We start from the raw sequence: 25,447 nt of genomic DNA on the forward strand, positions 1-25,447 counted from the left end.
AAAAAATACCTTAAAATAGAAATCTAGGGTTGAAAATTGGAAGTCGGCGGTCGGTTTGGGGTCGGACTGGGTCGGCGGTCGAACGTCGGAGTTTAACCGTCGGCGGTCGGATCTGGGTCGGCGGTCGGAGAAGCTTCGTCGGTGGCGGTCGGACGAGCGGAGGCGACAGCAGAGCGACCAAAATGAGAGAGAAGGAAAGAGTAAAAATGAAATGTGAGTTGCGGGTCTGGTCGTATTAGGGCATTTACCGACGGTTTTCTGGCGGTCCAGACCGCCGGTAAAAAATAACTTATTAATGATGGTCCAGGCCGCCATTAAACCGCTGGTTCATATTGCTGTCCGGCAGTTTTCCGGCGGTTTATGGACCGCCGCTAGTACCGGCGGCTTAACGTACCAAAATCATCGGTTAGGCCGCCGTTAAAAGCCGGCGGTCAAACCGCCGGCTACACCGCCGGTTAGAACCACCGATAATAGGCATTTTTCCTATAGTGAGAGGAGTTAGAAGGAGTATATTGATTGGGAGTTATAAACGATGACTGATTTGGAGTTATAAGTGTAAGAGTAAGATACTCTTAAGATATACATATTAAATATTTGAATATTGATACCGACACTATTATGAACACTATACTAATATTTTGATTAACACTAATACTTTTTACTATCATTAACACTATTTAACATTATTTTTTATGATTCTAGTATTGTTACTAGAATTAATAATATTGACAATTACTGATAATATGACTGATAATGTAATGAATTGAAATGTGATGAACTATAAAAGATAAATTGATACATATAATCAATATAGTCATTAATGCATATATTTCTTTATAAGATTTATAGCATATTATTCTCTTTTATCTTGTATTGATTTCAATTATAAGATTTTAGTAACTTGCTAGGCTACATCGTCATTACGTTGTTTTACATTATTTTAGGAAATGGTAAGGATCCTATGATATTAGGCTCCGAACAAAACAAAAATACAATCATGTTTATTTCTGTTGTTCATTAGTAAGCTCTAGTTAAATGGTTAAAATAAAAGACAAATATAATTCTTCTAATATATACCTATAGTGTGACACTATCGATACACAGTCAATACACTATCAATACCCCGTTAATAAACAATGAAGATATCTTGATAATGTGCACAATAAATGGTTCCTCACAATTTCAATTTTTAATGCACATTTGATACACTATCAATACACAGTTGATACACAGTTAAAACACAGTCAATAGACAGTTAATACACAATGAAGTTATCATGGTAGTACATTGAAGAATTTGTTCCTTACAAGTTCAATTCTTAATGCACATTCGTACACTGTCGGTGCACAATCAATACACAATAAACACACTTTCAATACAAAGTTAATACATGGTGAATACCAAATCAATATATAGTTAATACAAGTTCAAAAAAGAGATAAAATGAACAAAAATAACTCATAGACATTTAAAATTTGTGCAACCTAATTAGAAAATGGAATATAAAGTTGATGCACAGTCGATGCACATGCAATACATATTCAATACACTATCAATATATATGTAGTGAGGTTATGTTATAGTGTATCAAAAAAAATATTCCTTATTAGTTTAATTCTATTGCACATTTTATATATTATCAATACACAATCAAGTAAATACGTAGTTAATATATAGTTATTCTTAAAAATGTATCAAAAGAATTATTCTTTATAAATTTAATTCTTAATGCATATTCGATACACTATCGATACAAAATCAATACATATTTAATACATATTCAATATACTATCAATACACAGTTAATATATAGTAAATACTAAGTCAATACACAATTAGTACAAGTTCAAAAAAGAGAAAAAATGAAAAAAAAAATTAACTCAAAGATATTTAAAATATGTATAACCTAATTTAGAAAAAAAAAATACATAGACGATACACAGTCAATACAAACTTAATGCATAGTGAATACACTTGTTCAATAATATGATAAAAAAACCTAAAACAACTCATGTTATTATAATGAATGAAGAATATCTGAACTATGAATTATTATAATAAATGAAGAATGTATGAACCATCAATTCTTATATTAAAATATTTTAATTTTAATAATTAGAATGTTATAATTAAATTTAATATATTTATTGATCTAAAGAAATGACATTGATCATCATCTTATTGTATTCAGACCCCAACTAATTTGTTGCTACCCCATTTATGAATTTCTTATTGAAGCATTCGAGCATATTTGAAAAGTTGATGTCTTGAAGGTGAAGACATTTTTATTATATTTTTCTTCATGGCAGATTTTTTTGTTGAAAAAACTAAGCTCAACAAAATATATATTTTCTCATAATATATGTAGAAAAGAAATTGGTAGGTGACGTAAATATTTCAAGTTACTTCTTCTTTTCCCAGTGGACCTTTAATTTTGTACTAGAGATTTCTTTAGGCTTACGCTTTAGTGGATCTTTCAAATTTACAATGTTACCCTATGTATTGCCTAAAAACTTATGGTTAGTTTTGTTGCCATAAAAAATCATGTCGATATTTTCAGCCATGTCCTTTATTGTAGCCAGTACATACTATTCTTCCCCCACATTCCCATGCGCTTGCATGGGAGTTTGATATGAGAATCTACTAATATGATTTTTAAATATTAAGCCACTATCATCTTAAGATGTTTTTCCTATACCTATGAACATGAGACTATTATATATATATATATATAATCTATCTCTTGCTGACCATTACAGTAGAAGGTACTTCTTATTTATATTCACAATATTTAGTTTCCTAAATAATCTCATATAATGAGAACATAGTAAGCCCATCATCTCAAACTTCACACAGGTGCATAAAATGATACCTTATTTTGCATTAAAATGAATAACCCAAAGGGTTTACTGATCCTTATTCTTTGTACTTCTATTGAAAAACTTTGAAGAATCACTTGAGGCATATTTTATTCTCATCCACCCACACCATTTAGAAACTATTCTTAAAAAAATAAATAAAGCTTTCTTGAGTAAAATTAAGTAACTTTTTTTAATACTAAGCTTCTTTTTATTACAGGTATTATTGCGGATTGGCTGCATTTATAAAATAGTCCTTATTGAATGTTGTTGATCGTTTATTTCTTATCCTATAAATCCCCTCCAACCAACCATCGCTATGAAGCTCCCTTATTTGATCATTTCAATCCATATTTATTTAAACTTTTCCTTAGAGTCACACTTGTTCAAACATTTATAAAAAGGTCATATGAATTTATCATTATTATTGAAGTACCAAATTTTTAATGGAGCCTTCTTTGAGATGTGCCATTGGCATAGTTTATGATTTGTGCTAGGTATTGCAACTTCTATGGCCCTAGCCATTGTCAGATCTTGATCAATAAATATTATTATTGGGTATTTATCACCCATTATTCGTATAAATGTTCTAAATACTCATTTAAATGATTCAGTTGTTTCTTCTAAAAAAAATGCCACCCAAGTAGAAAATTTTAACAATGATTATTAATCTCAATAAATGGTGCAAAGACTAAATTATATTTATTAAGCCTGCAATTATTATCAAATATTACTACATCTCCTAAATAGTCATAATCTATCCTACCCATCCCATCAACCAAAAAAATTTAACAATATATCAAATTCATCAATTTAGATGTCCCATTGGAACATAAGGTCATCAACTTACCAATCTTTAAATAATTAAATTAAAAAATTAGTGTCGTCATTTTCAAATTTTGCTCTTTCCTCTTTTTGAATGTAGTTGTAAGCATGTCATAGAGAATCAAACATTCTCAATACCTCCAACTTCATCATTAAGGTAGGAAAAAGCATCAACAATTCTAATTCAAACTTGTCATTGTGTTAAGAACTAATGTTTTCTCGTCACTCATTTTCTTACATGATCTAAGTAGATGTTTATCTTCAAGCTTAGGCAAATCCTGATTGTGGCTCTCTATAAATTTTTGCGCCTTCATATTTTCATCTTCATCCACTATATACCCGATTATTGCTAGAAAACTTGTTCTTATATATGATCTTCAATATTTTATTTGTAAATTCAAATCCATATCCTTTTTAAAACTAGCTTTGGAATAGACAAAGTCCTTACATCTTATCTTTCTTGAATTTAGCCAGTAACTATCATGTTCCTTGGGAACACTAAAATTAGCATTATGTGCATACATGCAATATATCTCATATGACTCCTTCTCACACTTGTACACACCCTAGTATATAGTCAATGCATAACTTGTCAATAAATAGTCATTACACAAATTGTATACACTCAATACACAATCAATTAATAGCCTGTACATAGTAAAAATACAGTCAATTCACAGCTGGCATAGTAAATACACAGTCAATATATAATAAATATATAGTGGATATATATTAAATACACATTTAATACATTATACACATTCAATATATAATTAGTACATAGCTTGTACATAGTTAATACACAGTCAATACAAAACTTGTACAAGGTCTGTACAACTTGTACATAATTAATATACAGTAAAAATATAGTCAATATAAAGTAAAAATATAGTTAATACACAACCAGTATACAACTGGTACATCGTAAATGCACAATCAATACACAGCTTGTACACGATCAATAAAAAATGAGTACACAACTTGTACACATTCAATACACAACTTGTATAAGATGTGTACAAGCTATCACACATCAATACATATTCAGTATACATCTTATACACATTTAATACACAATCAAATATATAGCTTGTACAAAATCAACACACTGTCAAATTATAATTAATAAACAGTCAATACACAACTGGTACATAATAATTACAAAGTCAAAAAATAACTTATATACTATAAATACACATTTAGTGCACAGCTTATACAATCACTATACAGCTTATACACAATCAATACATAGTCAAATAAATAGTCAATACACAGCTTATACACATCAGTACATAACTTATATAAGGTGAGTACAAGTTGTTACACATCAATACATAACTTGTGCATAATCAATACACAGTCAAAAAAATAACTTATACACAATCAATACATAATAAAAATACAATCAATATATAGCTTATACATAGTCAATAAGCAATCAATACATAGCTTATACACAAAGTGTATAAGTAGCCAGACATCAATACACATAAAAGACATTCAATGCATAGTTAATATATAGTTTGTACACAATCAGTACACAGCTTATACTAAAGGGGACACGATTACATATTGACTATGTATTGATTGTTTATAAGCTTGCACACAATCAATACAAAATATATAAATAATCAATACACAACTTGTAGACAACCAATACATAGCTTGCACCAAAAGGGACACCGTCAATATATATTGACTGTGCATTTACTATCTACAAGCTTGTACATACTCAATACACATCTTGTAGATTATTAATACACATTTTGTATCAAGGGGTAATCATACACAGTCAATACATATTGACTGTCTACAATCTTGTACATAGTGTATTGTTACAGGAAACCCTACAAACTTGGGATGAGTTTAAAATTTATCGATAAGTTGAAAACAATAGCACCTCCAACCAACATATCTTCTACGTCATTCTCTAAACTTATCATTGTTTCAAGCTGTTATTTTTTCAACTTCAATTCTTCATAGACATTTGCATATCATCTTTCGGCCTCCACTTCTTGTGGGCATATCATCTGCTTGAAGAATTCAATGTTCGCTTCCAAACAAATCTTCATCGGATGTTTCTCGTTTTTTAAAATCCTAAACATTTGGGAGCTCTTGAAATTTTTTTCCTTAAAAATGAGCACTAACACTAAACCCTAAATTTGAACGGTATAGTGAAGGCCCTTTTCAAAAAGTCAAAACTACCACCGCTGGCCCAATCAGTTGGGCTAGCAAGAACAAAATAAAATATGAAATCTACATGTCCAATTCATGTGTCATGATTTTATTAGAGTTTGGATGTTGAGCTATATTTGGACTATGCGTGTAATAGTTTCTCCAATATTCAAAAACTCTAACATATTAATTTATTAAAGATATCTATACAAATCATAATTTCAAAATAGAACCAAATAACAATTGTTTACATCTTACTAATATTTCATATCATAACACTGTCATTGTCAGGTCCCAAGTCCTAAATGAGAAAAGTGGAGGGTTACGTAGGTAGTTGACAACCAGCATAAAACTTGTCGAATAATAATGATATGAATCCTTTAAGAAATTATGTTAATGCTAGGGCATCCCCTGGAAGCAACACGATGTATGGTTGAATACAGTGACAAGTGTGCAAGGGCCGCTGCACCGGCAATCGGGTGCAATGTTAAATAGGTAAGAATTCCCACACCAATGACGAATGTGGGCAAAGAAGCTAGTCTATGAAACTAAAATTAGGATAGGAACTTGGAATATAGGTTCCCTTATAGGAAAATTAATGGAATTAATATATATTATGATTAATAGGAAGTTAAATATTTTATGCATTCACGAAACTAAATGGGTTGGAGAGAAGTTAAGGAGATTGATAGTTTAGGTTTTAAACTTTGGTGTTCGGGTAGGAGTCATACTAGAAATGGTGTAGGTGTGATTATAGATAAAAGTTTGAAGGATAATATTATAAAAATGTATAGAAATGGAGATAAAATTATAGCTTTAATGATTATTATTGATGCTAAGATTGTTAATATTATAAGTGCTTATGCTCCTCAAGTAGATTTGGATATGAGTTCAAAATTAAATTTTTGAAATGACTTAGAAGAATTAATACAAAAGATATCTCTTGAAGAAAGAGTTCTTATTGAAGGAGATTTAAATGGACATGCTCGTAGATAGGCGGATGATTTTAAAAGCAATCATGGTTGCAATGGGTTTGGAATGATAAATGAAGGTGACAAGACCATATTAGATTTTTATTTAGCTTATAATTTTTTAATTTCTAATACCTTGTTTAAGAAAAAGAATGAGCATCTCATCACTTATAAAAATAGAAATAGTACAACTCAGATTGACTCTTTTCTTATAAAAAAAATTAGATCATTTAGATTACAAAGATTGTAAAATTATTCCGAGTGAAAATTTATATACTCAATATCGATTATTAGTTTTGGACTTTAAGATAAAGGAGTAGAAAATAAAAAATAAAGCAAAACGTTATTCTAGGATTAGATGGGGGCATTTAAAGAATATTAAAAAAAAAATATTTTTGGGAGTAAGATTTTGTACTTGCATAAGGATGTTAATGTTATGTGAAAAAAAGTGGCTAGTGATATTAAAAATATTATAAAAGATATGCTTGGCGTATCAAAGGGAAAAACTCCTAATAGTAAAAATAATTGGTGGTGGAATCCAAATGTACAAGAAAAGATTAAAAATAAAAAGATTTGCTATAAAAATTAGTTTAATTATAAAAACTCTGGTAATTAGGAAAGATATAAAGAGATACGTAAAGAATCTAAGAAAGAAATATCTGATGTAAGGACCTTAGCATTTAGTGATTTATATAATAGATTATATACTAAGGAGGGAGAAAGATATATGTATAAGTTAGCCAAACAAAGAGATATGAGTAGTAAGAATTTAGTTCAAGTGAAATGTATTAAGTATGAAGATCAAAAAATACTTTTCTTAGAAGATATTCAATAAAGGTGGACGAGATATTTTGCTAAACTTTTTAATGAATAATGTGAAAATATGGTTGATTGTAGTGACCTTAGCACCCTAAATGAAAATAAATATTTCTATTTCTATCGGCATATTAGTAAAACCGAAGTTAAAGAGGCTTTAAAGAAAATGAAGGGTGAACAAGCTGTTAGACCATATGATATTCCAACAGAGGTGTGGAAAAGCTTAGGAGATGAAGGAATTTCTTGGCTTACTAAACTTTTTAATACTGTTTTGAAGACAAAAGATGACAGATGAGTGGAGAATGAGTGTGTTAATTTCTATTTTTAAGAATAAAGGTAATGCACAAGATTGCTCGAATTATAGAGGAATTAAGTTAATGTGTCAGACTTTAAAACTATGGGAGCGAGTTATGGACCATAGGTTGCAGTGTGATACTAATGTTTCTCAAAATCAATTTAGATTCATGTCGGGTAGGTCGACTATGGAAGCCATACGTTTATTAAGAGGTTTGATGGACAAATAAAGAGGATCTACATATGATACTTTTTTGATTTAGAAAAAGCATATGTAAAGTTCCAAGAGAAGTGCTTTGGAGAGTTCTTGAAAGAAAATGAGTTAATACCACTTATATTCAAATAATTAAAGATATGTATGCAGGAGCAATTACTTGTGTTCAAACACAAGGTGATTTGACTAAGTATTCCCCTATTTCGGTTGGGTTACATCAAGGATCAGCCTTAAGCCCATATCTTTTTGCTTTTGTCATTGGATGTTCTAACTAGACCTTTGCAATAGGATGTACCTTGGTGTATGCTTTTTGCTGATGATATTCTTCTTGTTGAAAAGACTAGAGAGGGAGTTAAAGGTAAACTTGAATTATGGAGGTCAACCTCAGAGTCTAAAAGTTTTCGGTTGAGTAGATCTAAAACAAAATGTAGAGTGTAATTTTAGTAGTAATAGACCTAGTGAGGGGATTGTGACTTTGGGCGATCAAGTCATTAATAAGAGTACACGTTTTAGATATCTATGATATATTGTTCAGAGTGATGGTGAAATAGATGGGGATATTATCAGCAGAATTCAAGTTGGATGGTTGATGTGGAGGAATGCATCGGGCTTGTTATGTGATAGAAATGTACCAACTTGAGGGAAAATTCTATAAGATGGTGTACATGCGACCTATATATATATATAGCTTTTGATTGAATTTATGGCCCCATGTTCTTTCCTCTTTATATTATACCATTTTTTTTCTTTTCCATTTTATATTGCTCAGTACTCTCATAGGCCCATGACACTAAAAACACCCTGGTGATGATGATTGGAATACATACCATGAAATATCATCAAAACATCTAAGCCAATAAAAGTGCAATTTTCCAATATTGACGACTCCTAGTTAATTATTCATTCATTAATAGTCCTTAGTATATAACTAGTTTTATAATGTCATTTATTAAAACCAGCGAAATAATTAAGATGAACTAAGACCTAACCAGAAAAGAAGTAGATGAATATGATGGCATTTCAATCCTTGGGAAAAAAAAAAAGCTTAATGTTGAACTAGTGTGGAAGCCGGGAATCAAGTACATTTATGCTGAGGAATATTGCACAGTAGGCTGGCCTAGGATTATCTGCAAAAGATGTTTTCTAGTTTTTTATCAGCGTTTTTTTTATTATTTGGTTGTTATTAATGTATTTAGAGGTTTGTTGGAGAAGTATAGAGAGAATAAAGAGGATCTACATATGATATTTATTGATTTAGAGAAAGCTTATGATAAAATTCCAAATGAAGTGCTATGAAAAGTTTTAGAAAAGAAAAGGGTTAATAATACCTATACTCAAGTCATTAAGGATATATATGCAGGAGCTGTTACATATATTCAAACACAAGATGGTTTGACCTAGTATTTTCCTATTTATCTATTTAAAATAAAAATATGATTAATCTATATGAATCTATTTATCGAACTTATTCACGAATTGAGCTTCTTATCGTGCTTGTTCATGAGCTTCAAATGATGTTGTTCGTGAACATAAATGAACCGAACACATTTGTGTTCAAGCTTATTTATTTAAAGATCAAGTATTAAAAATGTTGTTCAAGTTTGTTTGTTTAGTTAGTTAAACAATCACAAATGAGCTTTAATTGAACCGAGCAACGAGTAGCTCATCGAACGTTTGGTTTGCTTGCAACCCTATGAATGAGTGGCTTTACTCTTAGAGATAGAATGCGAAACAAGCATATATGTGAAAAGATTGGAGTAGCTCCAGTGGCAAATAAGATTAGAGAAAGTATCCTTAGATGGTTTGGTCACATAAAATGCCGGTCATCCAATGAACTAGTTAGGAGAGAAGATGTATTGAATTTGGCCAATGTTAAGAAAGGTATAGGTAGACCTAAAAAGACCTGGTTAGAAAATATTAGAAATGGCCTTTTTTATTAGATTTAAAAGATAATTTGATTATTAATAAGACAATGGAGAAAAAAATTCATGTAGCCAACCCCACCTAATAGGATAAAAGCTTGATGTTGTTGTTGTAGATGTCCATGGCAATGAATGAGGGTAAAATCCAAAACACCGGAACAGTAGGTGTTTACATTTACCAGAAAGATCGCAAATTGAGACAAGCAATTAAAAAGACCTTAAATACAACCTCTCTCATTCTTAATCATGACATTTAACAGTACTAGCACAGAATCAGGTTAAAACTTCACATCAGCCACATTAAAACATGTCAAGACCACAAATATTAAAGACTTTTTTACAATAATCAGGCATGTTAACACAGACGACATCATTTCAATGAGCCACCAGAGAAGCTCCTTATGCATCCCCTAATATTCCAAGTTAAACAGCAAGTACCTTGTGACTTGTAAACACCTTTGCACGTGTAACAAACCTCAAGCTAGAGTACATTTAATCTCAGGCAATTTAACTATCCCTTTTCTTAATTTATGGTTTTGATTTTAAATAATGTTAATTTAACATTGATTTGAACAAGCTAGAGTATTCCAAGTTAAACGGCAAGTACCTTGTGACTTGCAAACACCTTTGCACATGTAACAAACCTCAAGGGAGAGTACATTTAATCTCAAGCAATTTGACAATCACTTTTTTCTTAATTTAATGTATTTTTTTATAAATAACCTTAATTTATAATTGGTTTAAACAAGCTTGACCATAATTTTTAACGCTATAAATCTACTTGGACAATTTTGAATAGGACCATACTTGTTTAACAAGTGGCAAGCTAATAACTCTATAAAGTACTCATTTAATAATTGTTTATTAGATTATTTAAATTTTCATTTATATTTTTGTATTAAACTTATATATGCCCTATATATTTTTAGTGGATCATCTTAATATAAATACAACAATAAAAAATACACATAATAATCAACTATTATTTGATTTAATTTAATTTCATTTTTTATTAATATTTGAATGTCAAAACATTGGAAAATTTATTAAATAAAATTAAGTGAATTTATTATGAATAATATGTATATGTTTGTGTCAGACAAAGAAGTCTTTAGTTAAATATTTGCACCTCAGAAATAGTTTATTGGCCTTATTAAAGTTCGAATAGAACTTGAGCTAGATAAAAAGATTAAATAAGCAAATTTGAACATGATTGTAGCACTCAGCTTATGCTCACACTTTAAATTTAGTATAGCAAGAAAACAAATAACTATTCTTGAACATAAAAATGTTCAATTTAAATCAGCTCATTTACAAGCCTACAGTTTAGCTAACATTCTTAGCAATTTTATGCTTTAAAACCTAAGAGGTCTTTTGCTTCATGTTTTTTTCCACTAAGCATTAGAAAATTGTTATTAATCAGAGCTCAAAAAATAGTATTGCTTGAGTTCTACACGAAGAATGTTGAAAGTCATTTTATTCTCAATCAAATTTTGGAATCCACTCGATTTAAATATTACAAGTGCTAAATCTCTCATCTTTAAAATTAGATTACACCAACGCCCCATTCCCTACTTTGTGTCCCCATTTTTGAGCTGGAACATTTCACTATGGTAACTATTTTCTTTCTATTACGAGTTCTTCATTTATTGCAAGCCATATCCCATCTCAAAATCTTTCATATGGTTTACTATAGTTATGTTCTACGATATTCACTTATCAAATAATAGTCATTACGCTTCATTTTAACTACCCAAGTTAAATTTAAAAGTTATCACCTCATCTTTATTCTCATATTAAGTACATTTCATATATTCTACAAAAGAATGGAGATTTAGTACTCCCATGCCTCAACTTCTTGAGTTAATTCATGTTTTTAAATTTATATGATGTCATAAAAGAAAACTTAAAGTTATAAGTAAATTCCATAAAGTTAGACAATTAAATAGGTTATGTAATATGGATTTGAGTATTTAACAACAAACAAGTCACTAAAAAAATTTTAGTGGATCAAAAATACGATTGTTAGATAGAATGTATGGTAAAATTAAGAATGATTGAGTATGAAATATATTAGAGAGATAGTAGGAGATTAGGAGCAAGATTTTAAAAGGCGAAATCGGGAATCAAGACATTTTTTCTAAGCGAGGCGAGGCGGATCGAGGCGTAAGCCTCAAAACTTTTAAAATAAATTAATTTAAAATTATAAATAATGACAAAAAATAACAAAATATTATGTCAACTATGAATTTGAAGATTTGTTTTAAGATAATATTACTAGAATACAAGATTTAAAATAAACTCACTTAAAAATAAAACATCCCCTTAGAATCAAGACCCAAAGCAGGCTCATCATCACTTATGTCCATATATGCATACAAACCAGTTTTCACCTCTTTGTCAACATGAAAATCCTTATCATAATGAAATTGGGGATTTAAATAGTACGCAGCAGCATGTAAGTGTTGGTGTAATTGTCAATCCCACTTTTCATCTATAATATTCCATATTTCTTTGTAGGCACTTTCTTGACCTCCCAATTCTTTTGCAATGTCTTCTTTAGCCCTATTCATTGCTTCATAAATAAATCTCATAGTCGGGGCCCTCTCACCATCAACCATTCTAAGCACCTTTACTAATGGTCATGTTGTCTTCAAAGCATAATTTGTACTGCGCCAAAATGAATCATCTTTTATAACAATCTTTTTAACTTGTTTTCCTTCTTGTTTTTTGGCCTATGAACTTTTATCCCACTCTTCAGAAGCAAACATTGCTTCCAAAGGTTGTCTTAACTCCTTGAATCTCTGCAATGTCAAATATGCAGTAGCAAATCTTATAACAGCAGGTCTAATAATTTCCTTGTCAGTGAATTTTCTCATCAAGCTGAGTACCCAAGAATGATTGTATATAAACTTACTAACGAATTTGGCCTTCAATATGGCTGATTTGTGTTGAGGCAACTATCCCAACCTCTCAAGCATCAAGTGAATACAATGTGCAGCACAAGGAGTCCAATAAAGGTGAGGCCTCTTCTCCATTAACATTCTTCCTGCAGCTTTGTATGCACTTGCATTATCAGTAACCTGTACTACTAAGACATCTCCGACTACCTCCACAACTTCATCCAACATTTCAAAAAATAATTATGCATCCTTTACAAAGCTTGAAGTATCTACTGATTTGAGAAAAACTGTTCCATATGGATTGTTGACCAAGAAATTAATAATACTTCTATGTCGAATATCTGACCAACCATCTGACATTATTGTCACTCCCGCCTCAATCCAAGTCTTCTTAACATCATCCACCATTTTTGAAGTTGTCTTAACCTCCTCGTTCAGCATCCAAATTCTCAGCTCATACATGCTTGGAAGTTGTAATCCTCTTCCATAGCTTTCAACATATCGTAATATATTGATTCACGACGGACTCCTAACAGCATTAAATGGAATCCCATTTTCATAGATGAATCTGGTGATATCCAAACAAACTCTGTTCCTGAGTTTTTTTATAGCTGTAGGAGGCTGAATATCCTGAGTATTTATATTTTCCTTGTTATCAATATTTAGCATAAATCTATCCATGGGCCCCCGACTGCCTCGGTTAGAAGAAACTAAATGGCTTCCAGTACTGAAACCTTTATGCTGTGATCCATAGTAAGAAGAGTTTCCTATCATCTCTTCCATATTTCTTTGTGTGACTTCCTTTGTGGTGGCAAACTTCTTTAAATAATTTGTACATTCCTTTTTTACCTCATCAGGAACTTTTGCACATGGTCCCACATTGACATCAGTGCAGGCTAGATGATCCTTCAATCTCTTAACGCCACCAGTTATGTGTTTCTCAAAGAAATTACATTTCATGTAAACATACCCCTTCTTTGCACCTTCGCCTGACACTTCAACTTGAGTTCCATATTTCCATGCAGGATCTTTCCTTCTTATGCCACTAGTCATACTAACAATATGACATATTTTAACAATTATTTGTACGACCAATAAGAAAACAACATGAATGCAAAAATATACCAGTCTGTCGGGGGTCCAAGGGGGCGCTTTCCCCTGGCGGTGTTCGACCTGCTTGTTGTATATGCTCAATACCGAGCGTACCGAGCATGTACTGCTTGGTACCGAGCTGTACTGGCTCGGTACCGAGCATGTACTGCTAAGTACCGAGCATGTACTGCTAAGTACCGAGCATGAACTTGCTCGGTACCGAGCGGTACCGAGCATGTACTGAGCAGTACCGAGCAGGTACAAGCTCGGTACCGAGCATGTACTGAGCGGACGAATGAAAGAAAGTCGAATCAGGAGTTATTCAAGCTTTCATTACTGCACGTCAAAGTCAAGGCCACAACACGCGTACCTGCTCTTCCGACCTAACTGATGCATGAATGTTTCCTGCACTCACAACTTCGGCTTCGTTTATTTCCCTGCGTCGTCTCCTTCCGACTTCATCTCCTACACTCACAGCTTCGTCTCCTTCCCTCACGGCTTCGTCTCTTTCCCTCACGGCTTCGCCTCTAGTTCGCCTTTCAATTCTCACTGGAAGCCCTAATCCTATACGTGAATACACGAACACGAATCGACTGCGTCGTATTTACATATATACCGAAGAAAAAATTTCGAGGCGGTGCCTCATACTACCTCGAGGCGTTACGCTCTAATGCGTACGCCTCGTGCGAAAAAATCATAGGCTTCGCTAGATGGTTCAAGGCGTAAGCCCCGATACGCATGACTTCCGCCTCGACTTGAGGCGCGACTCAATGCGAACGCCTCGTTCGCTTTTTTAATGGTTGATTAGGAGTTGCAACTATTGAAGATAATGATAATAAAAATAGTGTTAGGTTGTTTGGGTCTATATACTATAAGAGAGAGCAAATTATGCATCCCAAAGCAAAGCAGATAGATGAAATACAAAAGGAAAATGAAGGAAAAGGTTTATAGTAAGGTAGATTAAAAAAGAAGAAATTACACCAAAAAGTTTACATTAAGTTAATACCTAATATAACAATCATTATCAATAAGATAAGAATTCATAAAAATGTCCCCGAAAAAATGGGGATAAAGTCAATGATGAACATATTATGTAAATGATATATTATGATTTCAGGTGCTTTCTGTAATACCTGTTGTTCGAAAAGCCAGGTAATTAAGGCTAGTTAAACTAAGCACTTGTTTAAATTTGATTTAATATTGTGGGTCACAGAGTGTCTAATGAACTCATAAGTCAGGAAATAGACCGGGGAAGTGAAATGTTATTCATTAAATATTCTCTGGGAGCATCGCAGTGCCATAATAGTAGTGTTGTGGCGTTGAGCTCTCCAATCAAGGAAAGAATTTGAATGTGCATTGCTACGCTAGGTGGCGCCGTCGCGACACCAAACTACCCAATGATAAGATTTTGAGAAATTTTGGAAGATTCTTTCGAAGCCCTATGGTGCTGAGGAGGCTAGTTCCATCGTGCTAGGTCAAATTAGTAGTTTTTATATAATTAAAATATATTAAACCATTTAAACCAAACCCTTCGTTTAGTCTTTGCCATAGAAGAGAGAAGGGAGAGAAGAAGAGGAGAGAGATTTTGACGGCCAAAACTCGGGTTTCGCCCGTCATACCAATTAGAGATTCCATAAAATACAAGGTAGACTTACCCTATCTTTAATTCCAATTCTAGTGGTTTTATAAAACGTTATAAATAAATGTGTTTTTTCCTCGAGTTTTACAACGTTTTGCATGGTATAACTTTTGATAATATGCTTTATGCCGAATGTTTGAAATTAGATTTTCACTTGTTGATTTTTTCTGTGCAAATTTTTAGTATAAAACTGGATTGAGGCTTTTTTTGGTAATTGCAATAGTTTTATAAAAGTTTTAAAATATTCATCTCTCTCTGAAATTGAAAGTTGAATAGAAAAAAATTAATAATTATAATGTTATACATGCAATGTGATTCTTTACTGACAATTCATGCATTATCTAAGCACTACATTAAAATTATAAACTAGTTACGATTACATATGCATCTATATTGTTCATACCATAGTGTTGGAGGTGTACTTATATGTTGGAAAAATGTACTCTCGGATATGTTGTAAGAGCACTACATGTTGTGTCTTGGCCCCATCTACCTAGTATGGATGGATGTGAGAGGGATTCTAATCCCAGTTGTTAAAAGCATATCTGGGAGGTCATTTGATATTGTTCTATTCTAATTCTGACCCTACTTGTTAGAGGGCAAATGTGGAGCTTAAAGGGATGCATAATTAGAATTTGAGTTATAAACATGCATTATGACAAGTGTATATTAATCATTTTGTTGCATACGTTAATACTTCTATAAATTCAGTATTAGTAGTATTATGAACTAAATGATAATAATTCCTAAAATTCTAAAATGAATCCTGATGAAATGTGAAATTCAATAGCAAATTGAACCTCTGACAGCAAGTGTTATGTGATGTATATGAACCCTTTGTAAATATGATTTGTAAGGTGTAAGTCAAAACTTAAATTCATAACTCGGGTTTTGCTATTACTTTATTTATTCATTACAAGTCATTAAAAGAGAAGCATAAAGTTAAGAGTTGCAGAGATGATGATGCTCAGGTGGATGAGTGACTTCACTCTTAGAGACAATGCGAAACGAGTATGTACATGAAAAGGTTGGAGTAGCTCCAATGACAGATAAGATTAGATATAGTCTCCTTAGATGATTTGAACACATAATATGTCGGCCTTCCGATGACACGATTAGGAAAATAGATGTATTGAATTTGGCCTATATTAAGAAACATAGCAGTAGCCCTAAAAAGACTTAACTAAAAAATATTAGAAATAACATTTTTTTATTAAATTTAAATGAAAATTTGACTATTAACAAGACACAATGGAGAAAAAAGATTCATGTAGCTAAACCCACGTTGTGAGATAAAGGCTTGATGTTGTTGTGTTATTCTTTACAAGTCGTTACATTTATTTTAATGAATTAACTGCCTCGTAATATTTTAATTTAGATATTGATAATTGATTGGGATAGAAGTCTACTGAACTGGTTATGCTCATTTTACGATGCTTTCTGATATTTAAAAAAAGATGAAGGCCGAACGGAGTAAAAAAAAGTAAAAGCAAGCACTTCTGAATCTAAGTTGTTAAGATAATATTTTGTAATCCAGTATTTAATTATTTAATGTGAAGAACTTCTTGAGTTGGATTATTGTATATACCTTTTGATGAAATGAGATATGTTAAGTTGTTTTTATCATTTGCATTTTTTATAGGAACTCTAGTTATCTCTGTTAATGATAGAACTATAATTATAAGTTTATGGTTTTCAATCTTTCCATTAGATCTTAGGGCGTCATACTTTCAGCTTCATTTTTAACATTTCATACCCTTATTTTCATAGTATAGAATTGCAAACTGATAATTAACATCAAGGAATCATGATGGAGTCCTAGTATACTTTATAATGAGAAGAGCCATTACAGGATAATATCTTTTTAATACACAAAAGTAGCATTTACTATACATTTAGCACCAGTGCACTGATCAACTACAACATAAGAAAAGTCACCAGGAAAACAAATGACGATGTTTAAAAAGATTTAACATATTAAAACATTTAAAATCCTCTAATATCAGGTATCAATATATTTAGTTGATTAATTATTTTCATGAAAACAAGTACCTAAACTTTTAGAATAAGATCCAACAATTATCCTAAACTTTTGGAATATGCATCTTACAATTATCATAAACTTTCAGAATATACATCCAACAATTATCCTATCCTTTAACTGAAATGCAATCCGTTACAGCAAATAAAGCTAATGAGAACCAAGTTATACGACGATAGGGGAACCAGCTTTAGTAATGGTGCAAATTATAACTCTAATATATTGCATGGAACATTCTAAAAACAAAAAATCACAACAAATGCTTCAACTTTCTATTTCCATCGCTCAAGAAAACTGTGATACTTCCAAAGCCACATATCTGTAAATTTGGTAGGATTGGAAGCTCGGCATAAAACAGAGGCACCCAAAATTGAATTTACTAAGACTTATCATGATAAGAAAGAAGAAGGAAAAAAACACTTCACAGCTTTCATGGAATAAACATTATTAACCACATGCATTAATTGTTTAATTTCTTCATCCTTATTATAAGAACTAAGCTATCGCAGGCCTGGATAGCAACTTGATTGGAGCATCTTCTGAAATTTAACCCTGGGATATCTCAGTTTCACCAATATATGGTCTTTGGAGTATTCAAAAAATTGGATCTACTGCCTTTTTTCCTCATTGATCCTTAATCATCCTATTATTACCCGCATAATATTGTAGCCCTTTTGGTCTGAGATTCATTTCCCATAACTGAATTATAGAATTGGCTCATCTAACTCGGCTAACATACCCTACTAATCTACTCACTCACATATAGGGATCTGTGCACGACTTCCTGGGCAGGTTCTATTTTGAAGTTGGATTTGGTCCTATTTTGTGGAATTATATCAACAGATTGTAACACCTATTATAACAAGTTATCTTATTGATTATCTGCTCAGCACTGAACACGCTTCCTATGCAAATTTTAGTTTCTCTTCCATCCTGTCTCATTCAAAATTTTGATTTTGATTTTATCCTTCATAAACGCGCAACTCTATAAGCCATGTGGAGTCTGTCAGTCTTAGGCATATAGGCTTTTGATTTAATAAAATTTATAATTTCAATTTTTAATCTTGTGTGTATGTTGTATTTATAATTCCTTCAAATATGGCACAAGAATAACTATATAATTTGGAGAAAAGTTATCTCCTTGTATCGTTGTAAGGCTTGAATTTCTTCATTTTGGTAAACTCTTTCCTTTACCTCTTTTCTTCTAAAACTTTTTCTATTAGCATGTTAGAAGTCTTGATTTATATCAAATCAAATACAACTAAGAATTCAATTGCTGTGAAAATTTTTAATTTCTCGCTGATGTTTCATGATTCGAATTTCTCATTGATTAATTGATCACTGCATTATCATATAATCAATGATTATAATTCCTAGTTTACATCAAAAGAATGCAAATTCTTATGTAATTAATGGTCATTAATCTGCAAGTCCTCTCTTTTTTTTTGTGATTGAACTTCAAGCATCAACCTTATTGTATTAGAATATGTAGACCCTAAGGCATCCTGCATCTTGCATCAAATTGATAGAATAACTTAAGGTTATATTATCATGTTAACTAAAAGTAGGGCGTATAATTGGTTCAACCAAACCAAAAAAAAAAACATAATAAAATTTAAATGAAATTAGGTAAGGTATAGTTCTAGACAACTACCATGCGATTATCATGAGGTTCATAGGTATATTTTTACATACGATGGAAGGTACAATCTTAAGAAAATTCAAATTAGATCAATAATTTTAAATATTTTTTTATAAAAATATAATATATTTGATTCTCGAAGAGTTGAATGTGCCCAATAAAAGTCTGTTGGATATACTCAATCATTTTGGTAAAGGTGTTTCCACTAAGTAGTTATGAGTTGATTTGAAATATAGAATTAAAGATCAAAGCTAATCAATTGCATGATCAACTTAAAATTGTAAACAAGATCAACATGGCGTGTTTGAGAATTATATAAGATTTACAAGACTTGTAGCTAAATATTATGTCTTTAGATTATTTTACTATTACTATTCATTCTATTAAAGATCTTAAACAAAAAATTATCGATGAAACACGCTATGTATGCATTGGATATTGAGGAGTACTTCAATCATTCTAATCCAACTATCACACATGTGATTCATGCCTCCTATAAAGTCTGGTACAAACACACCACGCAAAAATTATATATAGATGAAGTTAATTCAATTGAATAAATAAGTTTATGAATATTTTACTGAGTATATTTTAAATGCAAAAAAAAAAAAAATTGCAAATGCAGTATGAGTCTACACCATATGTAATTGAATTTGACTCTACATCTACAATAAATAATGTTTATGAACCTAAATATATGCTTGATCGAATGTCCAGATTAGAGCTTGAACTTTCGATAGAAATTAAGTATATTCCTGAATGTAAAATTGAATCAATTATTTCTATTGTAATCTATGAATCAAATGAGCAACAAAAAATATAATTGTTGATGAATTATCTATTGATATTAGTTCTGTGGTGGATGATCAGATTGATGTTGACTTTATTTTTAGTTATTGATTTCTTATTATACCAATTCATTAAAAAAAAATATTTGTTATAAGAGTTAGGTTGTAACATATTTTACGAAAATTGTTAATAATGAATGCTTAGAACAAACATAAAATTTAAAACTACTATCAACCAATTTTAACACCGTCGTTGCCAGGTCTCAAACCCTTGACCAGAAAAGTGGAGGGATGTACCAAGGTGTATGCTTTTTGCTAATGATATTCTTCTTGTTGATAAGACTAGACAGGGAGTTGATGGTAAACTTGACTTATGAAGGAAACCTTAAAGTGTAAAGGTTTTCATTTTAGTAGATCTAAAACTGAATATATGGAGTGTAATTGTAATAGTAATAGAACTAGTGGGGGGATTGTGAATTTGGGCGATCAAGTCATTAATAAGAGTACATGCTTTAGATATCTTGTGTCTATTGTTCAGAGTGACGGTGAAATAAATGGGGATATTATTAGCAAAATTCAAGTTGGATGGTTGAAGTGGAGGAATGCATCAGGCATGTTGTGTGATAGAAAAGTCCCCCTTAAACTTAAGGAAAAATTCTATAAGATGGTGGTGAGACCTGCAATACTTTATGGTGTAGAATATTGGCCATTAAAAGAGAAGCACAATATTAAATTAAGTGTTGTAAAGATGAGGATGCTCTGGTGGATGAGTGGCTTTACTCCTGGAGACATGATACGAAATGAGCATATATGTGAAAAGGTTAGAACTCTGATACACCGACACTTCTCCTAAAAGAGACGTGCAGTGTCCGACATGTATCTGACACGACACGCGTTTGACACACCTTCGACTCTTGTCAAACACGTCGAAAACATGTCTAATTTAAAAATATATATATTAAATACAAATTGGACACACGTGTCAGACACTGTCTTAAATATTTTATGAAATTTTTTTAATATAACGTCTTGTAATTAAAATTTTAATTTATTTAAATATAAAAAATTATATTTCTTATTTCCTCTCCACAATACTAAATCAATCGCTCGCACTCAATATCTCATTCATCAAATATTCTCATTTTCATTTCTCATTGACATGTCACAACTTCGGTTTCACAACAATGCCTGATGGCATCTTAACATCAACGTATGTCGTCGTCATAATATCGACATTTCAAAACCATCTCAATATCAATGTCTGACACTGTCTTGACATTGATGCTCCAAACTAGCAATTTCTACACCCACAATATGACAGCTCATCTTTGTCTGACGTCATCTTAACTTCCATGACTAATAACCTCACGACATCGACGCCGGATACTTACAGTATAACATCAATGCTCGACTTTCGACAACATTTTCGTCTCATCTCTCGATTTCTATCACACATTATTAACACTAACTCTCGACATCCTAATATTAATCATATTAAGCATAAATTCTAGTTAAATGATTTTTTTATTTTTAAATTATTTTTAATATTATACTTATTCAATTTTTATACACTATTTTTAAAATATAAAAATTATAATACCGTGTCGAACGTGTCTATGTCCTATATTTTCAATAATTAATGTGTCCCGTGTCTGTGTCGTGTCATATCTATGTCGTTGTGTCCGTGTTTGTGCATCATAGGGTTATAGTAGCTCATTGGAAGATAAGATTAGAGAGAGTCGTCTTAGATGATTTAGTCACATAAAACGGCAGCCTTCTGATGACCCGATTAGGAAAATAGATGTATTAGATTTGGCTTATGTCAAGAAAGGTAGAGGTATACCTAAAAAGATTTAGTTATAAAATATTAGAAATAACCTTTATTTATTAGATTTAAATGAGAATTTGACTCTTAATAGGCCACAATGGAGGAAAATGATTCATGCAGCTGACCCCATATAGTGGGATAAAGGCTTGATGTTGTTGTTGTTGTTTTGTTTCTATCTAACCAATTTTAAAGATGCATAGTTCATCAACAATCATATAAAAATTATTTGGATAAATTTTGTCAAAGAGAATGATATCCATAAAATAACATGTCATATTTGCATGGTTTTTTTTGCTTTTAATTTTCTTATCTTATTTTCTAATAATTAATTCTAGGTCATTGTTTGCGTACATCATGACACACATGTACTTTAGATTTTTTTCTTTTTCTTTTTTGCTATATCATATTAGGCATTTGCCTGATTTGTTTGAAGTGCATGAGAATATATGTAGAACATGAACAACTAATTATGACAATTATAGACTTCTATTGATTGTAAGAAGAGATACATTGTGTTTAAACCTGATGAAAAGTAACAGAGCATCTAAACTCAAAAAGGCTTCTTTTAGAGAATTTAATAAATTTAATCTTATAGTGTATTGGAACTAATGCTAAAAATAAAAAATCTAGAAAATTTTGACATTAATCTAATTTTAATATGTATGATTTTATCTTATCTAATATATATGTAGTAAATTTATTGATTTTTTTTCTTTTTTCCATCTCCTCATGAATTTACATCCAACACTACTAGATAAGTTTATGCAACTTATTTCCGAAGCTATTTTGAATATTGAGATTGTATCTACTTTGCTGGTGAATTCTAAGGAAATCTACATTGGCATGATATAACTATCTGTGATAACTAATACATTACTTTGCAAAAAGCAAAAATTAATCTTGATTTTTTTGGTGAAAACCAAATATTAAATTCATCAGAACCAAATTTCTCCAAACTTGTAAGAGTTGATAGAGATCTACATGAGACTTCTAAGCGGATTCTATGCTGATCAGACCTTATTATGTAGAATTGTAGAATCTATTTTAACAGTATTGCAGCATCAGTACTATAGTGCATATTCATGGTATTATAACAACTAATCTTGTTCCTTAGCCACCCAATATTTTAATTGCCTATGCAAATTTTATTCTATTTTTTGGTTGTCCTATATGCTGCAGTCTCATCAAAAATTTTTAATTATTTTGTTTTGCAGTTCTCAACCTTATCGGTCATGTTGAGCCTATTAATAGATATATTGAGACATGTAATAGAAATCTTTGATTCAATAACTTTTTTGTTAGTCAAATTTTCAATTTTGTGTCCATGTTAGATGTGATTATTTTGAGTGAGATACAAGTGTAACTACCTAATTCCAAGATAAATTATATCCTTGCACCAACATGAAGCATGAATGTTTTTTACTTAGGTGAACTCTTTTCATCTACCTATTATCTTCTAAATAATATTTTTATTGGCTTATGCCTTATGTTATAAGAGTTCTTGATTTTGTTCAAATTTGATATAATTGATACTTCAATTGAAATGAAAATTTCCCAATTGCTTGCTGCTTTTTTGTTGATATTTGCATGATTCAAAGTTATTGTTAGTTTCATTGTTTAAAATATACTGCACTATAATTTTGTCTCTAATTCTCAAACTTCTTCATTTGCACCTGAAGAAAGTAATATTTTATGCAATTAATGATCTTTAACTTATGAATCATTATTTTTGGTGTGATTTGCATTCATTGCGTAAAACTAATTGCATGAAAAAAAAAAATCAATGAATAAAACGTCCAGCGTCACCCACTAGATCACTGTGAGTCTTGGACTTCATTGTTACTGTACCAAAGAAAAACAAAAGTTGATTAGGCCATAACTCTTCATCATAGCCAAAAAAAAGGAACCCCACCCAGATCTCGACTATCTAGTTTAGCTAGTATGTATAATAAAACAACAACAGTGAAATAAAGCCTAAAAAAGAATAAGCATAAATGACTCATAAAACAATAGACAAACTTTACCTGGCACTGTAATTGTGTTTTGACCACATCAAGCGGTGTGGTCACCAAAGCCGCTAATGCCCCAGCCGCTGCTCCGGCGGTAGCGTGCACAACCAATCTCTCATCACTAGCATTATCCGGGGAAACCTCCATCAAAGCCCTCTTCGAAGCCTCATAGGTCGCAAAGTGCACAGCCGTGAACGGCGCATTCATTACCACCGTCGTCCTATATGACGCATAGAACGCCCTCAAACCCTCCTCCCTGAACACCCTCGCCGCACAGTCGGCCACACCCTTGTAAGGACTGCTCCTCAGCTGCAGCCTCTGCTTCACAGTATCCATTGGCGTCAACACAGCGTCGCTGGCTACAGTCGCCACCACGCCGGACGCGGCATGGGCAGCGGGATTATTAGGGTTTCCTCGAGAAAGGTACTCCTTCGCCTTCTCGTACACGGAGAAGTAAACTGCATGGGCGGGACCGGCGCCGAGACTCATCGCGCCGATACCACGGTAAAGGCCCAGAGGGCCCTCGAGTCGGAGGATAGAGGTGAAGGCATGGCGGAGACCGGCGGGGACAGAGTGGCAAGGGGTGGATTGGGCCTGCATCCTAGTTTTGAGGGTGTCAACGGGGAACATGGAGGTGTGCTCGATAACGCCGGCAATAGATCCAGCAACCATAAACTGCCAGAATTCGATGCCGTCATGCGAAACGCTAAGCTCAGCCTCGGCGTAACCGGCCGCAGGGAGGAGGTCCGGACGATGGAACTTGGGGGAAACGTCGGCCATGAAGATTGCTATTAGGGTTAGGAATGAAGGCGAGATGGAATAAGGGATAAATAGGGAAGTAAGATCGCTTTCTTGTGATGGAGAAGGAAGGGATTGTCGCCATGCAATCAATTACCCTGGGGGGCGATCAAGAGGTCACAGCAGATAAAAGGAGTGCGGTATCTCGAAGGACGGAGGGAATGGGAGTGGCTTGGAGTGATAGCGATCATGGTGGCTGGATCTTTCCTTCTTTCGACTGATTCCTATCCGCGGTCACTCGTTTGATTCTTCTTGTTTTTTCTTCGCCTTCCGATCTCGGCTGAGAATTTTCAGTTCTGCCCTTCGAGGCAATATAGGGTGAACGTGTGGATATAGGGAGAGAAAGTTGCCGCCTTTGAACTTTGGGGAAGAAGAGATCTTTATTTGTTTGTTTAGTAACCTGTCGTTAAAAAACTACAATACTAATAAGAAAGAATTATTTCCTTTTATGGGTATAGCATTTATAAGCTATGCATTTAACATATTAATTTAATTATATATTTATCGAAAACTTAAATTACAAAAAATAATCAAAAATAACATCTAATTTCATCCTCTTTATTACTTTAATCCAATCTATTCGGTCACGCTAAACAAGACCCAAGTCCTTCACAGAAAAATTATTGTGTTCG

The 25,447-nt window shown here is 32.2% G+C and overlaps 1 protein-coding gene across 2 annotated transcripts; it reads right to left on the reverse strand.

Moving 5' to 3' along the window:
- Positions 1 to 8,912: 8,912 nt before the first annotated feature.
- On the reverse strand, positions 8,913 to 25,189 carry LOC110108865 (mitoferrin-1). Of its 2 annotated transcripts, none has more exons than XM_028693067.1 (2): positions 24,033 to 25,189; positions 8,913 to 8,954 (listed from the first exon to the last, which is right to left on the reverse strand). In XM_028693067.1, the coding sequence occupies exons 1-2, from the start codon at positions 24,795 to 24,797 to the stop codon at positions 8,928 to 8,930; spliced, it is 792 nt and encodes a 263-aa protein (XP_028548900.1). In that variant the 5' UTR covers positions 24,798 to 25,189; the 3' UTR covers positions 8,913 to 8,927. The 2 variants fall into 2 exon arrangements, with proteins under 2 accessions (XP_028548900.1, XP_028548901.1); XM_028693068.1 differs by lacking the exon at positions 8,913 to 8,954 and adding an exon at positions 23,831 to 23,850.
- Between the last annotated feature and the right edge of the window lie 258 nt (positions 25,190 to 25,447).

This window comes from Dendrobium catenatum, unplaced genomic scaffold, assembly GCF_001605985.2.
Source record: "Dendrobium catenatum unplaced genomic scaffold, ASM160598v2 fragScaff_scaffold_226, whole genome shotgun sequence".
Lineage (NCBI taxonomy): Eukaryota > Viridiplantae > Streptophyta > Magnoliopsida > Asparagales > Orchidaceae > Dendrobium > Dendrobium catenatum.

Excerpts from the sequence above, each read along its gene's own strand:
- LOC110108865 (XM_028693067.1), bottom strand. The coding sequence starts at position 24,797 with ATGGCCGACGTTTCCCCCAAGTTCCATCGTCCGGACCTCCTCCCTGCG. Across the intron at positions 8,955-24,032 it reads AAACACAATTACAGTGCCAG|GGTGTTTTTAGTGTCATGGG; the intron begins GTAAAGTTTGTC and ends CATCATCACCAG.